The sequence below is a fragment of the Tiliqua scincoides genome, chromosome 16 (genome assembly GCF_035046505.1).
Source record: "Tiliqua scincoides isolate rTilSci1 chromosome 16, rTilSci1.hap2, whole genome shotgun sequence".
In the NCBI taxonomy this organism is placed as follows: domain Eukaryota; kingdom Metazoa; phylum Chordata; class Lepidosauria; order Squamata; family Scincidae; genus Tiliqua; species Tiliqua scincoides.
In genome coordinates, this window is record NC_089836.1 from 2,624,760 (window position 1) to 2,651,159 (window position 26,400).

At 53.6% G+C, this 26,400-nt stretch overlaps 1 protein-coding gene across 1 annotated transcript in view; it reads left to right on the forward strand.

Annotated features, from left to right (window-relative positions):
* Positions 1 to 7,017, forward strand: part of LRRC75A (leucine rich repeat containing 75A) — a 29,784-nt gene extending 22,767 nt beyond the window's left edge. Inside the window, exons 3-4 of the mRNA XM_066610736.1 lie at positions 3,535 to 3,647; positions 4,999 to 7,017. Coding sequence (XP_066466833.1) covers positions 3,535 to 3,647; positions 4,999 to 5,605 — 720 coding nt within the window. The 3' untranslated portion in view covers positions 5,606 to 7,017. The remainder of the gene's footprint in view (positions 1 to 3,534; positions 3,648 to 4,998) is intronic.
* The last annotated feature ends 19,383 nt before the right edge of the window (positions 7,018 to 26,400 follow it).

Below are 26,400 nucleotides of genomic sequence, written 5' to 3' on the forward strand. Positions count from 1 at the left end.
AGAAGTGGAGATTTTTGAAATGAGACAGGAGATGGAAAAAGCAACCGTTATCAGAATTAAGAGTTTTAAGGAAGAAAAAACTGAACTTTCAGAGAGCACATCGTTTCAAGAAGAGGAAGAATTTTTGGATTAAATCCAAAAAGAATAGAATGAAGAAAAAGAAAGAAGAAAAGAGAGGGATTAAGAAATTTAAGAGAGTTAAGAAGAAGTGGAAGGAGCAGTGGGAGGAGCAAGAAGGAAAACACCAACAAGACAGAAGACAAAGGAAGTGCTAAGACAGAAAGTGAAATGGCTGAACAACGAATAGAGTTGTTTTTTGTAGATATTAATGGACCGAATTCTCTTTAGAAGTGAAGAGTATCCCATTAATTATATCAGATCAAAGCAGATGTAAATGAAAACAAACTTGGAACACAAATATTGCAATAATTAAAGTGGTATTAAGATAACTAAAAGGGTTATTTATGGGCAGGAGGTCTGGCCTAGAGGGTAGAGCTTAGCCTGAAGATAACATCAGAAGGTCGCCAGTTCGAGGACACCCGCAGCTCCCTGAACGGCTGAGAATGGCGAGACCTTGAAGCAGCTGACAAGCCCAGCTGAGTGATTCCACCTGCTCTTGGTGTGAGCAAGAAGCGTCTTGGCTGCCCTCCACGTAAGAGATGGAGCTGCTTGTCAGCCTGCGTAGGAGAACTGGAGGCCAGAAGTGAGACCAAACCAGGAAGATCCATTCTGAAATGTTGTTGGTTCTTGAAAGAGAGAACCTCTATGTTTGTAAAAATCCCCTTGAGGGATTTAGAAATGCCTGCCTGTGTAAACCACCTTGAATAAAGTCAGAGGAGTAATCTGATGACCAGAAAGGCGGTATATAAATACCTAGTTGTTGTTGTTGTTATTATTATTTAAAAGAGAAATTATATAAAATGTTTTATAGATGGTATTTAATTCCAGAGAAAATAGTAAAAATGTACCCTGGGTCATCAAACAAATGGTTTGGATGACCATTCTTTACTTGGATAAGTAAAGAATTGAGCGAACTTTTTATTATATGTGGTGGATATGCGAAAAAGCAAAGAAATATTGGAAAATGATATATAAAATGTTACAAGAGATATTGAAGTGTGTATTACCATTCAAACTGGAAACATTCCTCTTAAATGTGACATCAGAAATTAAGAATCAGATAAGAAATATTTTATTTTAAATATTATGTTACTGGCAGCAACTGTTACCCTGCACATGCCTGATCTTGTCTGGTCTCCAAAGCTAAGCAGGGTCAGGCCTGGTTACTACTTGGATGGGAGACCGCCTGGGAATACTGGGTGCTGTAAGCTTATACCATAGTCTTTCAATACTGAAGGTTGCCAATTCAGGCAAGAATAGTGTATAAGTAAAATCTGAAACCTTTTTATGATTGGATAGATAATTTTAGATAAAAAATATTGATTGTTTAGTTAAATTATTAATCAGTAGGTTAACGAATATGATGATTTTTGTATTGATGAATAACTTTGTTTTTAGACATTACAACATGCATTAGTCCAAAAAAATAAATTAATTAATAATCGATGGCCAATACCCTCATGTGTAACCTGTGTAGTCCCAGCCCTAAGTCTAACCTATTTTCCTTACCTGTATCTGTAATAAATAAATAAACTTCATTGCAAAAAACAAACAGACACAAATGCCCCAACATCGCTAACATCAGGAAGGTTAGGAGTAACCCCATCATGTTATATACTGTTGGATGTGGAATTTCCAGCGGAATGCATTGCAAAAACCCAGATTGAAATATCTCAGTTCCATCAAAAGTTATGGCCAAAAAACTGGAGTTACAAAAATGCACAGAACTCTATGGAAAATGAAACTGAGCCATATTGCACATTTACTCATCAGTAGGTGAACTTGCCATAGTTCGTTGGAAAGGGCAGGCTGAGAGGAATCCAGTGACACTAGAATGGTTCCTATCCAATTAAAGGAGCCCCAAAAAAAACCCAAGAAGGAAGTCCCTCCCTCCAAGCAGAAGAATGTATTGAGCCCTATGGAAAGCAAAAGTAAGCCATACGGTCGCGTTTACTCGCAAGTAAGCAAACGTGCCTTGGCTCCTGGTCAGGTCAGGCAAAGGGGAATGTAAGGCTGGCTGCATGGTCCCCTTCTAATGAAAGTGGAGCTCAACAAATGCTCCAGAAGGCAGCCCCCCCCCCCCCCAAGAATAAACCAGAGGCTTGAGCTGGTGAGGTGGGCACTGGGGAGGGCTGAAAATCTCACTGATTTATTTGTGGGGGGTGTTATTGCAGGCAGCAGCCTCCCCCCCAAAGAATAAACCAGAGGCTTGAACTGGTAAGGTGGGCACTGGGGAAGGCTGAAAATCTCACTGTTTTATCTGTCTGTGTGTGTGGGGGGGTGTGTTATTGCAGGCAGGCTACAGAGAACATTCACTTGGTGAAACAGGGCTGGCTTCCTCATTTATCTGTTTTTCTTTAATTTGATTATTTATAATTATTTTATTTTGCTTGATGATGTCACTTCCAGCCATGACATCACTTCCTGGGTGATGTCCTGGACAGATTGTCATTCTAAAAAGTGGGTCCCAGTGTTAAGAACCACTGCCTTAAAACAGACCAATGAGATATCCTAGGGGGGACCAAAATTCTGGAAATCATTGCTTTTAGGAATAATACCATCATGTTATATACCATTTGATGCAGAATTTCATCCATTGCTTGTGGGGAAATATTCACTGCATTTATTTTTCTGGCCCTAACCCTAACCCATTATTATTATTCATTCCATGTCATGACTATTACTATCTCTGTCTCGCCTACCTTACAGGGTTGTTGTGAGGACAAAATAAGGGAGGAACCATGTACACCACCTTGAGCTGCTTAGAGGAAGGGTGGTATAAAAAGTGAATTAATTAATTAAACAATATAATTAATAATGAATTAAGTCATATGGGGTGACAAAAATGTATGGGCCCCAGGTGTCAAATGACCAGCTGTGCCTCTGCTAGAGAGCCTGCAAAGCATGTTTCAGGCTGAAACCGTCTGTCAGGCACCTCGAAGGGCTGAATGTCTGCACCCCTCCCACATTGTCGCTCTGGGGATAGGGGCCAGTCGCTGAACAGGGTGCCTGCAGCCGGGGAGAGGGACCGCTGGACTCCTGCTTCCTTTCCTCGAAAAGGGGAGGTCTGGCATTGGACAGGGTTTGCTGTCATGTGACTCAGTGAGGGGCGCTGTGTCGCTGGTGCAGTGGGTGGGCAGCCCTGCTGGGTCAGCCTCGTGAGGCTCCTGGTGCCTTTCAGTAATATCGAAGGAGGGAGAGTGTGCCACAGGTGGGCTGCAAAGGGAGGCTGCTGGCTGGAGGGGGACAAGGCCTTGTGTGTTGGGGGGGCAGCTGCAACTAATGTCTCTTTGGGGCCGAGCAGAGCATCATCAGGTTCCCTACCCCCCCCCCCCTCGGTCTTTGCTGGTGTCCCTTTTCAACTTGCAAGCTGCCTTTTTTCTTCCTTCCTCCCCCCCCCCCCAACCATTGCAGGAAGGGGACTCATTGGGGGCCATGGAGAAGCTCTGCAGGCAGCTGACCTACCACCTGAGCCCCCATGTGCAGTGGCAGCGCCAGGGCATTGTCAAGCGGAAGCCACAGGCCTGGTGAGTGGTGCTGGAGGGGGATGTGGAAGGGACTCCACACCAGCTATTTCACTGGCATAAGTCCAAGGAGAGGAAGAGGGCGAGGGTCCAGCGTGTGCTTTTGCAGCTGAAATCCACCCCTCTAGCTGGGATGCTGCACATAGTCGTCATGGTTTGTAATCTGTGATGATTTTTTCTTCCATAAATCTGTCCTGACCCCTTTTAAAAACATCTAGGCCAGGTGCCATCACTACATCCTGTGGCATCCTGAGTTCCACAGATTAATTACATGCTGAGCAAAAACGTATTTTCATTTGGACATTTTAACTCTCCTACCACGCAGTTTTAGTGGATGTCTCCTGATTCTGGTGCTCTTAGAGAGGGAAATAATTGTATATGTCTCAGTCATGTCACACGGGCTCCTCCATTCTACACTTTCATTCCAGGCCTTGCTGGGTGCCTGCACCCCAAGAGAGCCTAGTCTCGCTTCTCCAACCTGCTTGTGCTTTCAGGTGTCACAGTGTGGCAGTGCCAGCTTATTCTGAAACGGCAGAGGGAAGGCAGTGTGGCATCATGATCTGGCACCTGCACACCCAGGGCAAAGGCTCTCACTCTTCCCTGGGACGTGACCAATTTGCTGGAGAGGCAAGAGATTCCAGCAGTTATGGGAGGAGGCTCCCATGGGAGGAGGCTCTGTGTTTTGTCTCACCAGCTGTTGGAATTCTTCTCTCTCAAGCTGCAAAATGCCTTTCTGCAGAACTTTAACAAACCATCTGAATGTGATGCTGCCTGCAGAAGGAAATTCTCTCTCGTGTGTGCCCCCCCCCCCGCACCTTGACAAGATGTGCTTGGTTTGGAGGGTAGATGGCTAAGTTAGCGAATGTAGGCAGTGGGGGATGTTCAAACCCGAGCTGTATAAATACTGTTGTTGTTGTTGTTGTTGTTGTTGTTGTATGACACGTCCAGCTGGCAGGGCGGGAGGCAGAAGGCACATGGCCGGGAGGGCACGAGCTAGATTCCCAGCTGGGAATAGCCTCCCTGTCTGCACTGCCTTGAGTTCTATGCTGGGAGAAAGGCAGACCAGAAATACAGTAAAACCTTTAGCATTGGCCTTTTTCGTAGACATTCCCAAAATGATTTTGGGCGTGTTACAAATATCCCTGAAAGATTTGTTTGAGGGCCTCCCCTCCTGCATTGTCCTTGACATCTGACCTGGTTGTGCCACCCAGCAAGGTCAGATGCTCCAGCCGTATCACGGAATTGTGAGGCTGTGGACAATCCCAAGGGCTGCTGATCTGAGCAGGCAGGAAGGCTGTAGAAGAGGTTGGACACAGCATCTCACAGCCCCACTCCCACCCTTGTTCTCTTACAGTCTGAAAGCCGTCCTCGTGGGGAATCCTCGGGACAACACGGTGGATCTGTCTGGCATCCCTCTGAGCTTGAAGGAGTTGGACCGGGTCACCTCCTACCTCCAGCTCCGGTCGGAGCACATTGAGATTGTGGAGCTCCGTTTCACTGAGCTGACGGATGAGATGTTCCTGCAGCTCCTGCCTGTCCTCAGTGCCCTGCCCCGCCTCACAACCCTTTCCCTCAATGGCAACCGGCTCACCAGGACCATCTTGCGGGACCTGACGGAGGCCCTGAAGGACACCAAGAACTTTCCCAGCATGAGCTGGATTGACCTGGGCAACAATGTGGACATCTTCTCCTTGCCGCAGCCTTTCCTTGTCAGCCTGAAGAAGCGCTGTCCCAAGCAGGGCAACCTGCCCACCATCCTGGAGTTTGGTGAGGGCCAGACGAGTGACTTGGAGAGCCAAGAGGGCCTGTGCCCAGCAGACAAGGACCGGGCAGACGGGGCAAAGTCCAGGCAGGGGCAGATGGGAGAAGCCACTGGGGATAGGCTGCCCCCAGGCATCCCCACAGCTGTCCCAGTGACAGTCGCGGCAGCAGCAGCTGCTCCTGGAGCACTGCAGACATGAAGTGCAGCAGCTTCTATTGGACCAAGAAGGCTGGCTCTGGGTGGATGCTGCCACTGACCAGACTTAGCCGAGGCCCCCTTGCCCGGGGGAGGGAGTGAGTGCCTGCCTCCCACCCGTCAGCAGGCCTCGAAGCATCCGTTACGCACTGTGCACTTGATCTGTAGCTCCCAAGATCTTGCCACAAACACAGAGGAGAGCTGCTATTGGTCCCAGAAAGCGCAGGGGACACAATGAGAAAAGTTGTCAGGCGGGTTTGGTGTGGGACTAGACAAGCCTCTTCAGCAGAAGGAATGGGACAGCTCCATGTTGGCCATCGAGCTCTCTATAAAAGGAGATGCATCCACACTCACTCGCAGAGTAGCAGTTTGACCAGAAGTGTCCAGAACTTCCACATGTGGATTGGGGGAGGGAGGACTAAGTGAGGTGCCAGTTTTTAAGTGCAGTTGCTCCTACATTAGGCTTTGACAAAGTGGCGGTGACCCAAACAGACAGCAAAAATGTGTCGTTCTCCCCCCACCCCGAAATTCCAGAGCTGTGTTCTGATGCAGAGCAACCTGCCACCCCAGCTCTGCCTAAGTGGCCTTCCTCTCCCTACACTCTGTCCCCAGCATGGCACTTTGATGAACTTTCGGTAAAGGGCAGAGGGACCCTGCTGTAGCCCCGGACTGTGAGAGGAGCCTGGTTTCAGTGATGCTTTTGGCAGGATTGACCTGCGTTGCCGAGAGGGGCCATGTGCTTCTGGATGCAGCTCCTTCCCTGTGGGCGATGGTGGGTCCAGGCTAAAGCACCAGCCCATTGCAAGGGCCACTGTCACTGAGAGGAGAGGGGCAGGGCCGGGGGTTTGCAGCTCAGTCCTGTGGTCTCTACACTCAACTCTGGCCTTGTGATTGGCACTTGATCGATGTGGGACGGATGTTGGCTTCTGCTGCTTTGCCAGGCTAGCCTGTGGAGCTCATGAACACCCCCCCCCCCCGACAGAGCCAGTGGCGGCCTTGAGTGGCTTCTCAGACGCTGTCGGTGCTGTCATGTTGGAACCCACAAGGGCTTTCTGCCTGCAACTTTTGAAGGGTGGTGCTTTCTGAATCCCTGATGAAAGCTGTTCTTTGGAAGAGGGATGGGGTCTGCAGCCCCACAAGTGCCAGCCATGCAGAGGCATGGAAGCCTTGTCCAGGCAAGTTCTCAGAGCCCCCCCCCCCCAACAGCTCCAATCCCTTTGGTTGGCTGTGGCAGGCAGGTTTCTCCCTGGGGGCGAAGGCAGCCTGTTTGCCATTGCTGTCTCTGGTACCAACCTTGTCCTTTCTGGAGGCTCTGTGGGGGGCCGCCTGTGTGTTGCAGGAGTCGGCTGCTTTAGTGAGTGCTGTGATGGGCACAGAGCTGGAGCTGGTTTTCTGTGCTTTTGCAAGCAGGCCTAATAAAGTCTCCTTTGAACTGAAAGCAGCTTCCCTGTAGTGTTTGTGAGCACCGGAGCCGGGGGGAGGGGTCTTCTTTCGGGAGCAGGCCTTCTGTAGCAGTGCAAGTGCAGGGGCAGCACTCCCTTAGACCTGTACAGTGACAGCCAGGGGCCCAGTGCAGTGCCGAAGTCTGGAGCCCTTCGCAGAAATGGACCTGGAGTGGGCAGGAAGGACCCCTCCCCCGCGCTCTGCACTGTAAGCCCCCAGCGACCCTGTGGCCAGGTTGGCGTCTCCCTTCCCTGCTGCTGCCACCGATGGGTGCTGATCTGGAGGGGCCCGTGGACAAGGCCAGTGAGGGTGCAGGCTGGGCGGAGGCAGGGTGGTGGGTGTGCAGGCAGCGGGGTGCTCCCCTCAGCCTGCCGGCCCTGCTCCCTGGGGCTTGGGGCTTTCGCTGTTGGAGTCAGGGCGAGACGTGCTTTTGAGGCGGCCCCGCCCTCGGTGTGCTGAGTGCAGATCCCGCTTCCGGGGCTGCTGAGGAGCCTCCTGCCAGGCACCAGGGCCGAGGGTCCCACCGCCCAGGTCTGGAAGCAGCTGCGGGGCTCTGGGCTGGAGCAGCAGTGGCTGCCTTAGAGGTGGAGCAAAGGGTGCTGGTGCTGCTGCCACCTGGGCACCGGCAGGCTGAGGCAGCTGAGGAGGGTCATGGAGGTGGGAGGGCGGGGCTGGCTGGGCTCAGGGTCCCTCGGGAGGGAAGGGGAGGGCAGGCAGCGGCGTGGGGGGCCTCGGGTTGCTTGCCCCTTCGTGGGGGAGCAGCAGTGGGCCTTCCGCAGGCGGGACGGGTGCTCAGCTCACGCCTGCTTCTTCTGGTGGGGCATGAATGTGCTCAGCACAGCCTGGGAGGGACGACAAGCTGCACCTGCTGAAATGTTCTCCTGTACAATGGTTAAAGGTCCAGGATCCCTGAAGTCTGCCTCCCCCGATGCAGGTGATCCAGTGTCAGCAGCAGCAGCTGCAGCTGCAGTCTTATCTCGAACTGGGAAAGTAATCTATTTTAATGTCTGGAAAAGACCTGCTTATGCAGAAATGCAGGCTGGAAGAGTGCCACTGGGGGTGCTGAATCTGTACTTCTGCAAGCTCTGGGGGCAAACTTCTGTCCCTCTGGTTCTGAGGTCAGAGTATTCACTTTGGTAAAGAAGGGAGTGCGACTCTTCTGGCAGGACTGGTTCTGGGCAAAATGCTTGTGAGTCTGTTAGAGTCTAGCCCTGCTGCTGGAATGCTGCCACTGCAGTGGGTGTCCCTGGCAGCAACCTGGAGAGGGGTCTTCCCCAGCCAGGTTTCTTGCTCCATGGCAGCTGTATGGGTGAGTGAAACACTTTGCTGGGCACCAGAAGGTGACAAGTGCAACTCCTCCTGGAGGGGGCATTCCATTACCAGGGGACCACTGCAGCTAAGTCCCCCCCTCACCTGCCAGGGGGGCAGTTACATATCAAATGGAAGGGACTGCAAAATGGGTTTCAGCCCACCTCAGTGCACACTGCACCCTCAGGTGCTAGGCAGAGGTTTATTGTTTATGTGTTTATTCCATATGTCAGGCAGCTACATGAAGGTCTCCTCCCTCAAGACTTTTGCCCCTTTGAACCCTCCCAGTTGACTTCCATGGGGAGCCACTGCAGGGTTCTGCTCACATGGCACCCCTCCTGTTTAAGGGGTAAGTTGCTCCAAAGCTCTTTTGGGGCTTCTTCAGCCTAGAAAAGAGGCGCCTGAGGGGGGAACATGATTGAGACATACAAAATTATACATGGGAAGGACCAGAGGACATACACTAAAATTGTTAGGACAGTTAGGAGAGTTAGGACAGACCAAAGAAAATATTTCTTAGCGAGTGGTTGATCTGTGGAACTCATTGCCACAGGATGTGGTGATGGCGTCTGGTGATGGCATGTGGTGATGCCTTTAAAAGGGGTTTGGACCCATTTCTGGAGGAAAAGTCCATCATGGGTTACAAGCCAGGATGTGTATGTGCAACCTCCTGATTTTAGAAATGGGTTATGTCAGAATGCCAGATGCAAGGGAGGGCACCAGGATGCAGGTCTCTTGTTGTCTGGTGTGCTCCCTGGGGCATTTGGTGGGGCTGCTGTGAGATACAGGAAGCTGGACTGGATGGGCCTATGGCCTGATCCAGTGGGGCTGTTCTTATGTTCTTAACTACAATTCCCAGGAGGCCTTGCAGGTCTCCTGTTATCTGGTGTGCTCCCTGGGGCATTTGGTGGGCCGCTGTGAGATACAGGAAGCTGGACTAGATGGGCCTATGGCCTGATCCAGTGGGGCTGTTCTTACATAAAGGGCAGAGCCACCTGGGCAGCCCTTTTAAGCTGCAGGCACAGGGCTTGGTGTGCAATGGGGGAGTTGGTTCCAGCCTTCCTCCCCACAGGGAAATGCCCAGTCCAGCCTACTCCTCCCTGCACATTCCCCCAGCTGCCTTTAACATTTGTGCCTCTTCCCAGCTCCACCCCTCCTGATTCCCACCCAGCTGGAGCCAGCTCAGGATGGAGTCATCCCAAGCATCTTGGAGTTGCCCAGTTGGCTGGTCACGCTCTGGTGGCCCAGAGCTCCCCTTGCCCCTGCCAGACCTCAGAAGGCATGGTGGCTGCAGGAAGTATCACAGAACATGATGGAAGGCTGCTTTCTGAATGGCTGCTTAGGGAAGCAACCAGGTAGACTGCTGCCTGTGTGCTGGTCTGTACAGGGTGGCTCTGCCAGCCAAGGGGCAGCTGAAATGAAAGCTGAGGAATCCATCAGGGAACCTGGAGTAGTGTAACGGGTCACCTGACATACAGTCTGCCAGTGGTTTAGGAGCACCCTCTGAACTGGATCTGAAAGGCAGACACATCTCTGTGCGAGAAAGCAACGCTTGGGGCTGGGATGTTGCTCACCTCGAGTGTCCCAGCAGCAGATTCCCCCCCACAGGGTGACCCCAGGTCATGAGACCGTCCTTGGACAGGCAAGCCTGGTGTCACTATGACTGACCGTGTTCACCACCGTCTGCCCTGATCTCCTGTGGTCGCTTTGGGATGCACATGGGGGATCGATCAGACGCATGGGCTGCTTGCGAGTGGGGATACCTGGAGGCCTGGGCAGTGTCTTCTGTGAACCAAGAGTCATATCTGTACACAGGGCACAAGACTGACCCTAGTTGCCTAATGGCCGCTTATCTAGGTTGGCTTCCTCCCCAACCAGCACTGAGAAGGGGGTAGTCTCCCTCCTCATTTGTTTACAGTTCTGCTGACGGGGGAGCATATGGATTTGTCTGTCCCAAAGTGACATTCTTGGCCATACTGATCAGTGTAGCCGTGATTATGTCGACAAGAAATCTGGCAGTGGGGATCCACGTGGACGTGGCCAGGGGCGTTGTGGCCCCTGGATGAAATGATGACATGGGACGGGGTGCTCCTCTTGCAAATGTCATGGACCACTTGTGGTTCCCCGCACAAGAAGTCCTGGGCGAGGTGAGGAAGAGGAAGCTGAATGACCCATGGCCTGTAGGTGTCTGGTCAGGTCTGGTAAAGGGCCAATCTATCACTGTGGTTGAGCTGCTGGAGTAATGCCAGTGCCAGGTTGCTGGGGGCCTTGAGGTAGAGCCCCACACAAGGACCCCTCATGACACCTCCCCCTGTTCCCTGATGGGGTGTTGGTGATGATCTCTGCCACCAGCATCAGAGGGTTGGTTTAACGTCCCCCTGGCCAAGAGGGGCTCTCTGACAGGCTCTTGGTCAGTGATGCCACCCCTGGTGGTGGCAGTAGGTAAGGACGTTTCCCCCCAGTGGGAATGTTCTAGATTAGGAAACACCTGCAGCATGTTCAGTAGAACAAAGGCCCTCACTGACAGTTAGCCGTTGTGACACAAACCAGGAACTTTGATAAGAGTTTGTTATGTTTCCTGATTAAGAAAAGGTCATGTCAAAACAAGAACTGCATTTGTGGAAGGTGGGGGGGGGGGAGTGTCACATGGCTGTTGTGTTTGGAACGCGCCCTTCAGTTGTGCAACGGCTCTCTTTCTGCTGAACTCTTTCTGAACTGAAGCTGTTGGGGGCATGTAGGTGGCTGGGGACTGGACTGTGTAGCCTTCCCCAGGGGGCTCAAGAGATACCAGGGGGATGTGGAGGGGGCAGTCTGGTGGTTCTCCCTTCACATGGGAAACTCATGTACAAGTACTCAAGTACTTCTTTTCAATTCAGAAGTATCAGCCATGGGGCCAGATCCTGACCAGGACTGCAAAGGAGGGTGGGAAGCTTGAACCGTTTTCATCTTGAGCAGTTACAGAAAAACAATCATGATGTGACCTCCTTTTCTTCTCTTCCCTCCCTCCTTCCCAAAATTTCTGCACGTTCTCATTCTGATCTTTGCTTTGCTGAGCAGCCACAGCTGCAACAAAGCCAGTGCCTGAATCCTCCATCTAAAGACAGCGGTCTGTTTGGAGGGGCAGAAGGAAAATTGCCCTCCTCTCACTCTGGTTTTCTCCCCTTCTTCCACCCGGCCTGTCCTTCCTGTGGTCAGACTTGCCCTGTAGGGGACAAGCCAGGCAGCTGCTCAGTGCCAAGAAGGAGTAGCCTTCACTTCTTGTCAGTGACCTGCCTACCTGTGGGCCACTGCGCGATCAGCAAGCTGGACTCGTGGCCAGCCCCACCTACCAGTTCACTAATTGCCTGACTTGAAGAGGACTGCCCCAGACCTTGGGGCCCTTGTTTCCAGGGCCTCTAAGAGGAATTTCATCAGGTTGTACAAAGCTTCATTTGGGCCCCTGGGGTGAAACATAGTGGTGGGGGGATTGGCAATAGGGTGGGCAGAATGGGGAGCAAAACAGGCAGGGGGAAAGTGGCAACAGCCGGAACAGTCTTTGGAGCTCAGGTCTACCTGTTTTCCCAATGCAGAGCTCAGGTCTATTTGCCTGCCCAGCGTTGGCAGCCAAACACACCTTTCAGTCTCTCTAAAACCTTTCAAATATAGAATCTCATTGCAGGGATTAGTATCATATTTAGGCTCACACTAGAGTGGAAAGTGTCCTGTGTACACCAAAACTGACTTCTGTAGAGCTGCCATCCTGCAGCTGGTTCCTTGAACTCCTCAACACTCCTTCATGGTTAGTGGATGCACAAGCCAAAGAGCTCCTGGAGCAGGTCAGTTTCCTCCCAGGCCTGATGTGTATGGCTTGTGGCAGTAGTCACCACCATGAGCCCATGGCAATGCCCCCAGCATCCCACGTGGGCAGTGAGTCTGGGTGGTATTAGAAAGTGTAAGGTCCCAGGAAATTTCTCCTCCTTTGACTGCTGAGCCCTCTTTCTGACCCTGGGCCTAGGTACAAATTGCCCCCTTTACCCCCCTCTCCTAGGCCCTGCTTTGGTTCCCCTGGCTTTCCCAAGGTGGCCTCCTGCTCTCTGATCACTCTAACTGCGAATTGGCAGCAAAGGCTCCTCCAGTTTGTTCCCAGTTTAAGTGAAGCAGAGAGTAGATGGGTGAATGCCAATCACTAACCACTACACACTAGTGTGGTCAGTCTCTCCATATGTATGTGGTGGCTAGCTCACACCCTCCCAGAGCTGATTTACAGCAGGTTTGTTGTCTTATTTTTTGCCTCTTTGACTTCTGCATTGGGGGAAGAGATCTGAAGATAAAGATAAGGGCAGCACTCCCTACATGCTGTTGTGAAGTAGCAGCACCTTTGTGCCACGATCATCCCATCATCCCATCCTGATACCAGAAGCATGACAGGAACAGTTAAGTCTCAAAATGGCATGGAAGAGGTCAGTAACACAGAGAACCCCAATGCAGGTGGGGCTGGCTGCTCCCAGGATCAAGCTCCGAAAGTAGGGCGGCAGGGCAGCTGACAACTCCCAAACAGCTAAAACTCTGCTTTGAAGCAGGCCTGCACGAGTGATGGCAGCCCCGGGTGCAACTGCTGCTTGAAGCACCAGTCCCTAGCGGTGTGGTACTGTGGCAGAGGCTGCTGCTGCTGAGAGATCATCATGAGTGATTCAAGGGATGGAACAGGGCCGGGTTGGGACAACAATAATGTTACAGGGACACAGTACAGACCTTTGTCCGTTCTCCAGGCCCCCAGAATGTTCTACCCAGCTTGGCAGTCATCAGGTGTCTTCTCCCCCCGCCACTTCTAATGTAAACATGATGAAAGGCAGCGGACCTGGTATGGAGATCAAAGAGTCATTTGAGGTCTGAGCTCACAGGACAGGCATTATTTTTCTTAATAAAAAACAGATTAGTGCAGAAGTCGCTACTGCAGGCTCCCTCCTACCAAGTCCTTCATGGTTGGTTAGCTTGGGCTGAATGTGCGCGTGTCAGTCACAGGTTGTGTTCCCTCTTTGCCAGTGGTTCTCAACCTATAGGAGCCTGCAGACCACTGAGGCAAAAATTGGAATAGTTGTGGACCACATGCAACCTCCCACTCCCCTGCACACCAAAAATACAACTAACAATGCAAGCGTGACCTGTGCTAGAATAGGCCAACTTATGCTGGAATAGGCCAACTTGTGCTGTATGCAGTGCAGGTTAGGTGCAGGCTGGGGTGCAACTCGGAGTAAGGGGACATGTCCCTGTACCCCAAGTAAAGCCCCAGCCAACCCTATGGGGCTACTTGGATTTGCGCCAGCGGCCCGTGTAAGACTGACCAGGCTGGGATGAGGGTTAGGATTCGGCCTAAGTGCCAGATCCTGGTCCACTCCCCTCCCCTGGCCAGGCTGCCCACCAGCCCGCCCTCCCCCTCCTGTTCCAGGACGTCCCTGTTCCACATGACTTAGGGAGGCTGGCGTGAACGTACCTGGCTGTGTTGGCACAGAGGTCGCATCCAGCCTCTGCGGCTGGCGTGGGTGACTTGCACCGGCCCAACAAGCACCTAGGATTGCACTCTAAATTTCTAATGATTAAAGATTTATTAGTGATTTATTAGATTTATTACGTATAGAGAAGATTTGTGGGTTGCTGCTTTTGTTGCCGGCTGTGGACAGTATCTGCCCTCTCTGATGGTCTGTGGGGGAGTGCTTGCTCAGTTAGATGCTGGAAGTGGTAGATTTCTTTTCCTGAGACCTCATGGACCACTTCTCAGGGTCTCTCAGACCACCTGTGGATCATAGACCATAGGCTGGGAACTGGTGGTTTATGCTCTGTAGTATAGATGCTTCCACCTTCAAGGCAGAGCAGGTCTCTCTTCTGTTGGAGGATACAGTGGGCATTCTAGGGCCTTAGGGTTAGGGTTTGGGTTAGGGTTAGGCCTCCATGTTCAGAGGTAGTCTATCTCAAACAAGCAGACCTTGCTCTGGCGCAACCCCACTTTCTGTCAGAGCAGGGAATGGTGGAGAATGCCAGATTAGCTCAGGCTGAATCTCTCTGCCTTGTCACATCTCAGAGCAGGGATGGGCAGATATTTTGGCCCAAGGGCCATTCAGAGATCTGGAAATGGGATGGAGGGTCATCTCAACTCTTGACACCAGATCTGTGAAAAATATATAAAGTATATAAATTTTGATCTCCATTTGTTTGTGAGCACTTTTTGAATGGGAGATTTTTGGGAGGAAACCTTTTTTGCTCTCTCCCTCTCTCTCTCTCTTGCTTACAGCCCTGCTAACAGGGAAATGAGGCACTTAGCAAAGTGGTGGTCCTTTTTTATTAGGCAAGGAAGGAGCCACTTTTCTTATTCACCCCAGCATAGCATCTTCTCTAGTAGTTGTATGCTAGTGTTTCTTCAGCTTAATTTGTTAGCCTGTGAATCTTTTTTGGCCACCACTGGGAAGCCAACCACTGGGAAAGTCCTCCACTCTGGCTAGTAGCCACTCAACTCACCTCAAAGTGCTTCTGGGTGGTCAGAGCCCTTAATATCTACAAGCAGACCGCATATGGGTTGCATCAATGAGACAGTTGCTTTGTGCCTCAGTGTTGCTGTGTCCTCAGTGCTGGCCAGGCTGGTGTGGGTGGAAGCTTGCAAGGTTCTTGCTTCTAGCTGGCAAAGATGCCAACAACAACACCACTTTTTTGCAAGAGACCTTCCTTCTCATTTTGTTCAGTGAGTTCTCCACCCAACCCTATCTCTGGTTTTTAAACACTCCAGGCAAGACTGGCTGAAGCTGAGTCAGGTTGTTTCTGGCAAGACAAAATGCAGACAAACAGTCACAAGGATTTACCTTCTTCCTGATAAACCCAACTCCTGCATGGGGGGGAGGGGAGAGGGAATGCTTCTAAAGCCACAGCAGTCCTCCTTGGATCATGGCACCTCCCTCCAGGTGGCCCTGGCTGCCTGGCCAGAGGGGAATCAGGTCTGTTTTTCCCCAGCCACACCTGGGCGTGGCTTAGGATAGACAGGATGACATTCCCATTTCTGGGCGGAGGAGGCCTCTTCCTCCCATATATCAGTGTCTGCTTCTCTCTGGCCAGACATTCTGTTGACCCCAAAGATTCCAAGGACAATGCTATCCTCCTGGTTGTGCTGCCTCTTGCCCCTTGCTGGCATGTTGCTCTTGGGGCAGCCAACCCAAGGGGGCTTATGGTTTCAGTCTCCACCAGACCCTCCTGCTGCTGGAAAGTACGAAGCAAGGCATGTGATGTGGGCAAAGCAGAAAGACATGTTGTTAAAGCAGGTTCTGCAAGCCCAAGCGCAAGTGTTGCTGCACTTGAACAAGAAGCACAATGCTACCTTCTTCATGGCACCAAAGGAAACGACCCACATCATGGTGCAGGTAAGATGAGGGGGCAGAGGGAGGAGGGTTGAAGAGCCTTGGCACAGCATGGGAGCAGGTGTTCTCAGGAGAACTTTGCTTTCTGGTTTTCATCCAGGGGCCCCAGGCAGCTGGCCGAGTGCTCCAGGTCCCGGAGCCAGTCACGGGCCTCCTCCCAGCCTTAACCAGGAAATCTGTCCTGAATAAGCGAGAGGGTCAATGGTCTGGTGCACCCAGATGGAACCTTTGGGGGAGGGGGAAAGTTTAGAAACATGCTTGAGCAAGAATCAATTCTCTTATTTTGCAGATGACGTTTGGGCATGTTTACCACGTGAGGACAGTACTGGTGGAAGCCGAATGCCCAGAACACTATACAGATGACCTGCGCACTATCACTGCCAAGGATTGCAAGAGCCAGCCTGAGTCACCGGTGAGGAACAGGGGTGCCATTTCATTCTTGGGGGGCGGGGGGTTGAGGAAGCCAGGAGAGGGGTGTGAACCTTGGGGCTGGGTGTGGATGGACCCCAAGCCCAGTGAAGTCAGACTCACTTGCCAGGAGAGCCAAGGCAGGCCAGCAAGAGTTGCACCTGGTAGGCAGTCCTTGCTGCAGCCCTGTTCTGGGCACCCACCTTCTTGTGAGAGTGGTGTGCAGCCACTCCCCTTCTGCAGGTGAGGAACTGTGGCTGAGATGGGATTTGTTTCTGTCTCTCCCCCTTTGGTCTGTGTCCCAAATGCTCCCTGCGTAGCATGTCAGAGTCAGGGACACCGCCTCAGATTTCATTTGGGGGGAGGCAGTTTTCATGACGGAGCTGGGTGAGGGTGTTCTTCAGCACTGTTCACAGGCCCTGTCTTTGATCTGCGTAAGAGTAAATGGCCCCATGAGCTGAGTTTTAGCAACATTTATTGTGGCTCCTGGTTTAGCTCTCTTACGAACTACAGCAAGGTTGTTGTCAGCGTAGGCAAAAGCCCCGCATCCTTCCTTTCTTAGTGAAGGGCCATGTGCCTTTACCGGGCGTAGCTAGCACATCTGCTTCTGTTGTGATATGTGCCCCAGGCCTACGTGAATTTACAGGCTGGGTAGGGGAAGGCTAGGCCCTGATGTCTTGGCCTGAGTGCATATAGTGTAGCCCTATTGCATCATGGGATTGGCTGATGCAACAGGGCATAGTATGGATGATGCAATCGCCTGCAATACCATGTCACAAGACTATGGGCGCAATCCTAGCCCCTTATGTCAGTGCTTTCCAGCACTGAGGTAAAGGCAGTGCAGCTCTGAGGTAAGGGAACAAACATTCCCTTACTTTGAGGAGGCCTCCGTGAGTGCCCCCCAACTGCAGGATGCAGCACATGCCCCATTGGCTGGAAAGCACTGACATAAGGGGTTAGGATTGCGCCCTGTGAGTCATAGTGTCACCAGATGATACTTGCTTCCCATTGGCCAGCATCAGTATATATTTGGGCCTGTACGAGCTGCTGTGTGGGAGATGTTATGTGGAGTGTCTGTGGGAAGCTACGTTGGTGATCGGAGACTGTGGCAAGTTCTATCTTGGCTGTTTTGCTTGGCTTTGCTGCCTCGTAAGAACGGCCCTGCTGGATCAGGCCATAGGCCCACCTAGTCCAGCTTCCTGTACATTCTGTACCTACTACAGTGAAAGGATACCTGGTGCTGGTGCACTGTTGTACCTGTGCCTTTCCAGGAGTAACTGCCCGACTGGAGCAGCGGTGCTTCTGCGTACTCAACAACTTCTCTGTGGAGACGTTTCTGTGTCTTGCATGAAGAGGGCAAAGAGGAAGCAGCAGGATCACTTCTGGGGCTGTCAAGCCTTTTGGTCTGTTCTGGAAATGGACACCTCAGCTCTGCCCAAAATGCTCCACAGAGCACAAGCTGTTGCTATGGTGGCAACTGGCTACTGTGCCCATTCTGGGCAGGGCCAGCCTGTGTTTCCCCCTTTATGTTCTAGAGCTGTCAATGGAATGTCAATGCTTTGAGCACCTTCCAGCACATCTTGTGGTTGTGAGTTCCAAGGGTGAAACAGCTAAAAGTGTGGAGGGGGGTCTCTGACAAAGTTAGAGGGGCGGAGTGGTTTACAAGTACCAGACCTTTCTCTTGTGAGCTGCATAGCGCTTTATAGACTTACAACAAGAAGCTGGTTCTGCCCCTTGAAGTACACAGTCATGCAAAAATGGCTAACCCTTATTCTCCCACACGCTCTTTTTCCTCATTTTAGAAGATGGAGTGTAGTCTTGACGTCTTTGAATTTTATGGTATGGATTCCTACATCATTGATGGAGAAGAATGCCATGAGTACCCGCCTCCCCCCACCAGTCTGGACAACCCTGACAACTCTGCTGACCCCGCCTATCCACCCAACCAAGAAGATGAAGGCAGTCCGGCAGTCCGGCACTCTGCATAGTTGATGAGTGACAAAGTGAAAAGAAAACCTCTGCCCAGCAATGCCTCTCTCTCTCTCTCTCTCCCCCCCTCCCCCCAGGGTGATGTCAGGGTGACGCTGTGAACCAAGAGTTCTCACTAAACTGCCCAAAGTAACACCATTTTAACATCAGTTCTGACTCTGGCCTTAAAGATGCATGTTAGCAAGAAGTTGCAAGCCACCCCTCACCCAGTGTCTTGTCCTAGAGATAGCTGGGCCTAGGAGTCATACCTCAGAGGAAGGGCAACCTACATCAAAGTGCCTGTGGTCTCTTTTATCTCTCCAGTATCGTCTAGCTCACTATGGCAAAGGGTGGAGGGGTAGGCCAGTGGGTGGAGAACTGGGCCCTTGTCCCCTTACTGTCCCCTTAGCTTTGCTAGCTGTGCCTATGAGTTGAAATGAGCATAAAAAGCTAGTTGCATCTAGCTATACTTGCGCATGATCTGAGGCAACTGGCCTCCTTGCTTTGGTACCAACAATAAACAAGCTGTTTTCTGCTAGACCTTCCCTCAGAGTGTTAAATTGGAATGTAGCACTCCGGGTAACAAACCGCATGCTGCCTTTGTGGATTCAAGGGCAACAAGGGCTCTGAAATGGGCCGGATCATCTGCACTTGCTCTCTCTCTCTCTCTGCTTAGAAGTCTCATTGGTAGAGACCTCAGTCCTAGTTCCTTTGCCATCTCTGGGAAAGAACTTTTGCAGCCCTCTGGAACGCTGCCTTGCCCCGACAGAACCCACACGCTGAGTGTTGCGGGCCTCTCGGGCTCACAACCCCACCTTCAGGTCTCTGCAAAGCTGCCTCCTGTCGTACACTCCCAAGGTTTTTGGGGGCTCAGAGTTCTTGGTTCTTGAACCCTAAAGCCCTCAAGGATTCCTGTTCAGTAGTACTGCCACCACCCTATATGTGCCAGTGTCTCAGTCCAGGGACTGGCACCAGCTCCGGACCTCCCCCTTCAGGTCCTCCCACCAGGCCGTGAGCCGGCAGGGCTCGTGCGCCAGCCGGGTCTTGGCAGACACGATGGCCGCCTCCAGCATGTCCCACAGCTCCTGCTCCCGCAGCAGGTGTGGGTGCAGCCGCCACCGCAGCCGCCCGCGGGGCGGCAGGCGCCCCGCCGCCAGGCAACAAGCCAGCAGGCCGTGGTCCGACCACGGCGTCAGGCGCAGCTGGCACTCCCGCACCTCCCAGAAGGCCTCCGCCCACATGCGGTCCAGCCGGCTGGCCACGCTCAGGTGGTAATAGGTGAAGCGGCCTTTCCGCCGCTCCGGGCAGTTGGCTTGGAAGGTGTGCCTGCAGTGCGTGGGGAAGAAGCCCAGATGGTTCTCCAGCTGCAAGGCCTCGTCCACGAGGCCCAGGTCGCCCTCCAGGAGCTCCTGCAAGCTCCGCTCCTCTGGCGTCAGGGGGGGCCGAGGGCGGTGCCGCCACCCCAGGCCGCAGCGACACCCGGTCCTGCTCCCGGGCCGGTTGTTGAAGTCCCCTGCTACCAGCAAAGACCGCTGGGTTGCCACCGCGTGGTCTCGCAGGCACGCCCACAGGCTCTTGCGGAGCCTGGTCCGCTGGGGGCCGTAGATGGCACAGAGCCGGAAACGCCGCTCCTCCGGCTCGCCGGACTCGGAGATGCCTGACAGGTTGAAGTCCAGCAGTGCCAGGTGCCCCGGCGTCACCTCCACCCAGCGCTTGACGGTCAGGCCCTTCCGGGCCTGCACCAGCACCGCCACCCTGCCCATTCCGTCCGGGGCGAAGGACCAGAAGGACGGGCCGCCCTGCCAGCGCCGCTGAGCGCTGCTGCGCTCCTCCTCCCTCTGAAAGTGCAGCTCCTGCAGCACGATCAGGTCGAGGTCCAGGTGGTCGAGCGCCGTCAGGATCTCCCCCCACCTCTCCTCCTGCCGCAGGCCCCTGGTGTTCCAGGTGGCCAGGTTAAGCCGCCAGGCTGGACCCCCTTGGCTCTTCATCATGATTGTGATAAAGTTGGGTTGGGTCCCGAAACAAAGGATCGACAGTACAAACGAAAATCACTTAAGTCAGCTGCAAAGGACTCCCAACTAACAGAAAACACGATAAGTACAGGAAACACAAACTTAAACTTAAACTGGCTTCACTCAGCCGCCGCCCCATCGTGCGGCGCACCCGGTGCGGGACCGCCTTCCTGCTGCTGCTGGTCTCCGCTCGGAGAGGAGTCTGGAGCCGCCGACTGGCATTCCATGTCCTCCCCGGCGTCCTCCTCTACCCCCCCCAGGCTCGCGTCTGGGGGTGTAGCAATACTAGTGAGGGGGTCGGTGGGGTCTGTCCCGGTGCCCCCGCCGCCCGGCCCTTCCCTGGGGTCCCCCTCCTCCGGCCGCCACTGTGGAGAGAGCGCCAGTTGCAGGCACTGGTCGCACGTCTCCATCTCTTGGGACGATGGGTCCCCCTCTCCCTCATTGCCATGCTCCACTGCCATGTGTTGCGCAGTGCCAGCCTCTGTTGTTCCTCCCGGTGTGCCGGGTGCCCTCTCCCCCTGGGCCACAAGGGCCGGACCTTGCTCCTGCTCCACATCGGGGGTGGGCGAAGCCTTCCGAAGCTTCTTGCGCCTCTCCTTGGGGCTCTCCCGCACTTTGCCCCCCTCCGCGTCCCCGGGGGACTCCGGACCCGCCTTGTCCCCCCTCCGCTTGCGTGAGCTGCGCCTCTGCTTGGGCCGCTGCTCCGCCCGGCTGCCCGCCAAGCTCTCCTCCTCGGACGAGGAGCTCCCGCCTGCCGCCGGGGCCTCTCCCTCCTCCTGCTCCTCCAGCGCCCGCAGCACCCCATAGCGGGACGGGCCCGCCTCCTCCTCCACCTCCTGGCCTCCTTGCGGCTCTGCCCGGCCCGTGCCCTTCCCACGATGTTGGGACACGGTCGTCCAGCCCGCCTCCTCCTCCCGAGCCTCGGCCTGCGCTGCCCCCGCCAGGGACTCCGGCCGCTGCTGTTGCTGCTGCTGGCTCCACTCCGCCCTGCGAGCCCTCTCCTCCCGCTGCTCCTTCGCGGCTCGCTCCTGGGCCTCTGCCTCCCGCCGCATCCCCTGGGTGGCCTGCCGCCACTCACGCTCGTAGGCGTCGGGGTAGCGGATGTTAATGGCGGACCGGGGGCAGAGCCGGTAAGCGTGCCCATGCTCCCCGCACAGGCTGCAGGTGACCGGCTGATCGCACAGGCCGGTCCGGTGGCCCCGCACCCCACACTTGGAGCACAGCTCCGAAATGCAGTGGCACCTGAGGTGGTCAAAGCCGCCACACAGGAAGCAGGTTGGCGGCTGCCCGCTGTACCGTGTCACGCCCCGGTCTGCCCCCATGAAAAAGTACTTGGGGAGGTGGTGCAGCCTGCCGGTGAACGGCTCCCGCCCGAGGGACACGATGGCCCGGTACTCCCCCGTCCAGTACCCCTTGGTGTCCAAGTGTTTCTCGGGCGGCATCAGCACCGTGCAGTGCCGGCTCAGCCACCGCCCGACATCCTCCTCTGGCACCACCGTGGTGCAGAAAAACACAGTGAGGACCTTGGCCTCCCCCCGGAACAGCGGGATCAGGGAGAGGTCCTGGGCGAAGCGGGGGTCCCGCCAGTACGCCTCCCGTGCCCGCTCCCAGAACAGCTGGTACCCCAGCTCGCTCCGGAAGCAGAGGTCGATCTCGGGGATCCCCGGGGGCGTCAAGATGGCCAAGACCTCTGCGGGCGGAAAACCCAGCTCCCCCTCGAGGAACTCCCCCTCGATCCACTCCCGGGTACAGGTCTCGGCCTTGTCCCCCTTGCAGCGCAGGCGGACCACAAAGCGCTGCCGAGGGTCCTGCTGCGGCTGCTGTGGCCCCTCCTCAAAAAAACGGTGCAGGAATTCAGCGTCCTCCCACAGCTCCCTGTCTGGGTCCTCCCAGGTGGCCCTGCCAGGGCACGCTCCAGCACCCGCCCCCTTGGTCCTGCTGCGGTGCCCCCAGCCGTGGCAGAGGCGTAGCTCCGGGGCGGCCGCCCACTGCCCACGTCCCCGCTCGCCGCCCTGTTTGTATCAGGCTGTGGCTGTGGCGGCGGAGCGCGTCCATCGGGTTTCACCGTGTCCATGTTGGCAGAGTTCAGTTCCACAGTGTCTGTGTGGGGCAGATTTATACTCACTCTGCCACCGCCAGATGGTCCTTGTGGCTCCAAGGCCATCATGTCCCTGCCCACCTCCGCGGGGTCTGCACCGCCTGCTGCCACGTCGCTCCTCGCCGTCGCCATCACCCGCGTGGACCGGCCCCCGGATGTTGGCTGCTGGGGTCCTGGGCCGTTCCGCTCCTCCTGCCGTCGTCCGCCACCCCTGCCGCCGCCACCACTGCTGCTGCTGTGTCCTCGCCTGCCTCCGTCCATTCTCCCGGGTCCGCTCTGCTGGCCAGGTCCCTGATTGGGCCCCCGATCTCGCTCTCGCTCTGCCTCCGCCTCGGCCGCCGCCCTGGCCGCCGCCCGCTGCCGGATCCGCAGCCTCTCCTGCAGCGCTTCCACGATCCGCTCCAGGCCACTCGCAAAGGCGCTGCCCGTCAGCTCCGCTCCGCCCTCTCCATCCTGGAACGGGGGCCGGTTGTGTTAGCGTGTGGCTCCGCCTCTCCCAGTGCCCTGCCACTGCCTGCAGCATGACCCCCCAGCCCTTCCTCCGTCAGCCAGGACGGGAAGCGGGCGTAGCGTTGCCGAAACCGACGGAAGGCGAGCACCTTCCGCACGGCCAGGATGGTGTGGGCCTTGTGCTGGAGTGCCTGCTCCAGGGGGCCCTCCCACTGCTCTCTTAGCACATCCACCAGTTTCTCCTTTGCCTCGCTCAGCAGGTCAAAAACCTGCTGCTGGCTGCATTTGCTCAGGTCTTTGATCTTAAGCTTGCCTCTCACAGGCCCCTCTGGGAGACTGATGTTCCACACCAGGTCTCCCCAGAGCAGCAGGAGATCCCTGTCCTCCCAGGGGGGCTGCTGAAGGTCCTGAGCCCACTGGGCCAGCGTCTTCCCCGGGCGCTCCGCCCATCCAGACTGCCAGCCCTGCACCCCCTCTCTTTTGGACCTGCCAGAGCCATCCGTGTCCTCCAACTCCCTTTCAGTCTCCAGCTCCCCTTGCTGCTTGCAAGACTCCCTGCAGAGGCGACAGAGGCTGCCTCCCAGTCCCTGTCCCTAGAGGCCCTTGCTGTGCCACTCCTGCTTCTAGGAGGGCTTCCCCAGGCCTGCTCCCTCAGAGACCAGCCCCCAGGGAGCCTCTCCCCCTGTCCCTGCTGCTGCTGCCACTCTCTCCCCCTCTCCCTGTGCCCAGCAGAGGCTTGCCTGCCTTCTAGCTGGGCTCCCTGAGCTCCTGCTCCAGAGGCCTGCACAGCCTGGGGCTCGCCTAGCCTGGCTTCCCCAGGGAGGCCTCCCTCCAGTTCAGCCTGCCCCAGCTGGGCGGGGCACACCCATCCTCGCCCCAAAGGGGCCTCCCCTCGATCCTCAGGGTCCCTAGGAACCCCTGCCACACTTTCCCTTCCCAACTCCCTTCCCAACTCCATCCCCACAGGCAGCCAATACTGCAGCCAATACTGTCTTATTTCTATAATTATCATCTCTTCAATCAATAGTTCACAATCGTTTATCTAACTATTCATATAATGGGTTCCACAATCTCTGTATTCTCTCCATCTTGCCATCCCTCAATTTTTACCTTTACCCACCCCCTCCCTTTGCTCCTGTTCTATAACCTCCTCATTCCTTCTCCTTCTCTTGTTCTCCACCTCCTCCCTCTTATCCTTTCCTTGTTCATTCATTTCCACTTCTGAACCCCAACTAGTTTTAGTACATGTGGGTTCTATTCCCAATCCACCTATTTGACTTTCTTCCCCATCTCCAAAGAGACTCCTCCTAGCTGTGTGTCCTTTCCCTTCCCTCCCTTCCGCATCCTGCAGTGTAATTAAAGTAGGCTCTGAGGACAAAGCCAAGCCCGAAACCACACATGTTGTCCTCCCCTCCTTTCCAAGCTCACCCATTTGCGGGGACACCCCTTTTATTGGAGGTGTCCCCTGGTTGCTGCCAGAAGCTCTTCTGATTTCCTCATCATCGGTACTGTCTACGTCGACCTCCTTCTGTCCAGCTTGGGCCACCTTTCCTCCTACTTGAACGCGCGACCTCTTCGATTCAGGTGTCCTAGTCTTATGTTTCCGTGGCGAGCATTCTTCCCTCCGCATCTCCTGCCTTCTATGTTTCAAGTAGGTCACCAGTTTGGTTAACCAGGAAACAAACTCCTCTGCTGTCATAACTGAATGTGGATCATTCAAATCTTTTAGAAAAGGTGGCTTCTCAGGACTAGATCCCGTTGTTTCTGCTGCGCAACCTTCCCAGTAACGTAAGATTTCCTGAAACATGCGAACCATCTCATCCTCCCTTAACCAGTCCGGATATCTGCTTTTGGTTTTCTTGAGTTTCCTCATACAGATAATTTTTCTTGTAACTAACAAGGCTAGAGCTTTAAGCTTACAAGCCTCACTGATAGAAACTTCTAGATTTTGTTTTAATCCCTTAACCAAGTGTGTCTTTGTCTTAGTAAAAAACTGGAAAATCTTTTCCTGGCTAAATTTGCTGAAGTCCTTACTCAGATATGTCTTTTTCAAGTCCACGTGGGCCACCACGTAGCCCCACAGCCTAACCATGTCATTTTCATCAAATGGAGGAGAAAGTATCCATCGATGAATTTCTTCTAAGGGAGCTTTCAGTTGCTCTTCCCAAGAGAGAATTCTAGAATCTTTTTTGGGATCAGGTCCTTGGTCTGATAAAGTTGTGTCTCTGCTATGTAGTTCTTGTTCCCGCTCACTAAAAAGTTCCTCATCAGAGAAATTTTCAGAAACAGAAGCTACATCATCTGTCTCATACCCTTTGGTCAGTGGTCTTGGTCTTTCTTTTACTTGATATTCTGACTCAAGCCCAGATTCAGTAGTGTCTACAATACCATCTGCCAGACGATACTTGCTTTTAAGGTCATATTTATCTGGTGGATCATTTGGAAAGGTAAGGGACCAACCTTCCCTCCTTTCCACCTCATCAGATTCCTCCATCCCTGCTCTCGTAGCTTTCAATGAGGATCGATCCCTATCTCCTGTAAAAACCAACTCAGGACTCCATCCTGTCTTACTTTGCTTTTTGTGCATTTTAAAGGTACCTTTCCGCGGTTTGGTTCGCCGTGCCAATTTATGAGGACTTTCTTGTACAATCGGGGGTCCCTGGGATTGACTAAAAATTTTTCCTACTAGGTGGGTATATGTAGAAGGTTCTGAAATCTTTTCCCTGATGTTCTCAATACTAAGACCTGGAAAGATCTCTGAATCCTGAACATCAAATATTAGGTCTTCTGCAGTAAGATCTATTACTGTAATATCACCTTGAGAGGGCCCGGGTAAAGGACCACTTTCAATTTCTTCCTCAACTTGATCTCCAGATAGTTGGGCAGATGTAACAGAAAATTCAGATTTCCCACTTGCATGATCAGGGTGGATGGCACTGGATACTGCTGTCCCCCCAATAAAGGCCTTCTCTGATTCTTTTGAACTTTCATCAAATTTAGCTTCTTCTTGGGAAGCTGAGTTCACAGATTTACAAGAAATATCCATCCTATCATAGTCCCCAGACTGTTGGGTAACTTCAGAAGTCATTGCAGGATTCTTCCTTGCAAGATCAGGGTGGATGGCTGTGGATTCTGCAGCACTCCTAAGCAAAGCTTGATTTGAGCTTATTATAAACTGGTCAGAAAAATCTTCCTTTTGGGGGTTCACATCAGAAGATTCACAAAACATTTCTTCTGTAATATGATCCCCAGACTGTTGGGCATCTTTGGTGACATTTTTAAAGTTCTCCTTTACAAATTCAGCATGGATGGCAGTGAATTCTGCAGTCCCCCCAGGCAGGGCCTTTGCAAACTCACCCATCATGTCTTCCTCCTCCATTGCAGACTGAAAGTCCATGTTGTCATCTGAACTTATTGGGTCAATCCTTGCAGGTAGAGCCTCCATCCTGGTCTCCTCTGGAACCCCAAGGGTTCCCACACATCCTCCTTCACCTTCTGCAGCAGCACCCTCCGTTTTTAAGGCAAAAAAGGATGCTTTTGTCCCCCTACCCCAGGGAGCTGAAGAAAAACACAACCTTCTCCTCTGGAAATAGGGTTAGGGTTAGGGTTTAGGGTTAGGGTTTAGGGTTTAGGGTTAGGAAAATATAATTTTTAGGAAAATATAATTTTTATTGGGTTAAAACCACCGTTCTACAAAAAACAAAGTACAGAGAGGGGAGATGCCCACTACATAAAC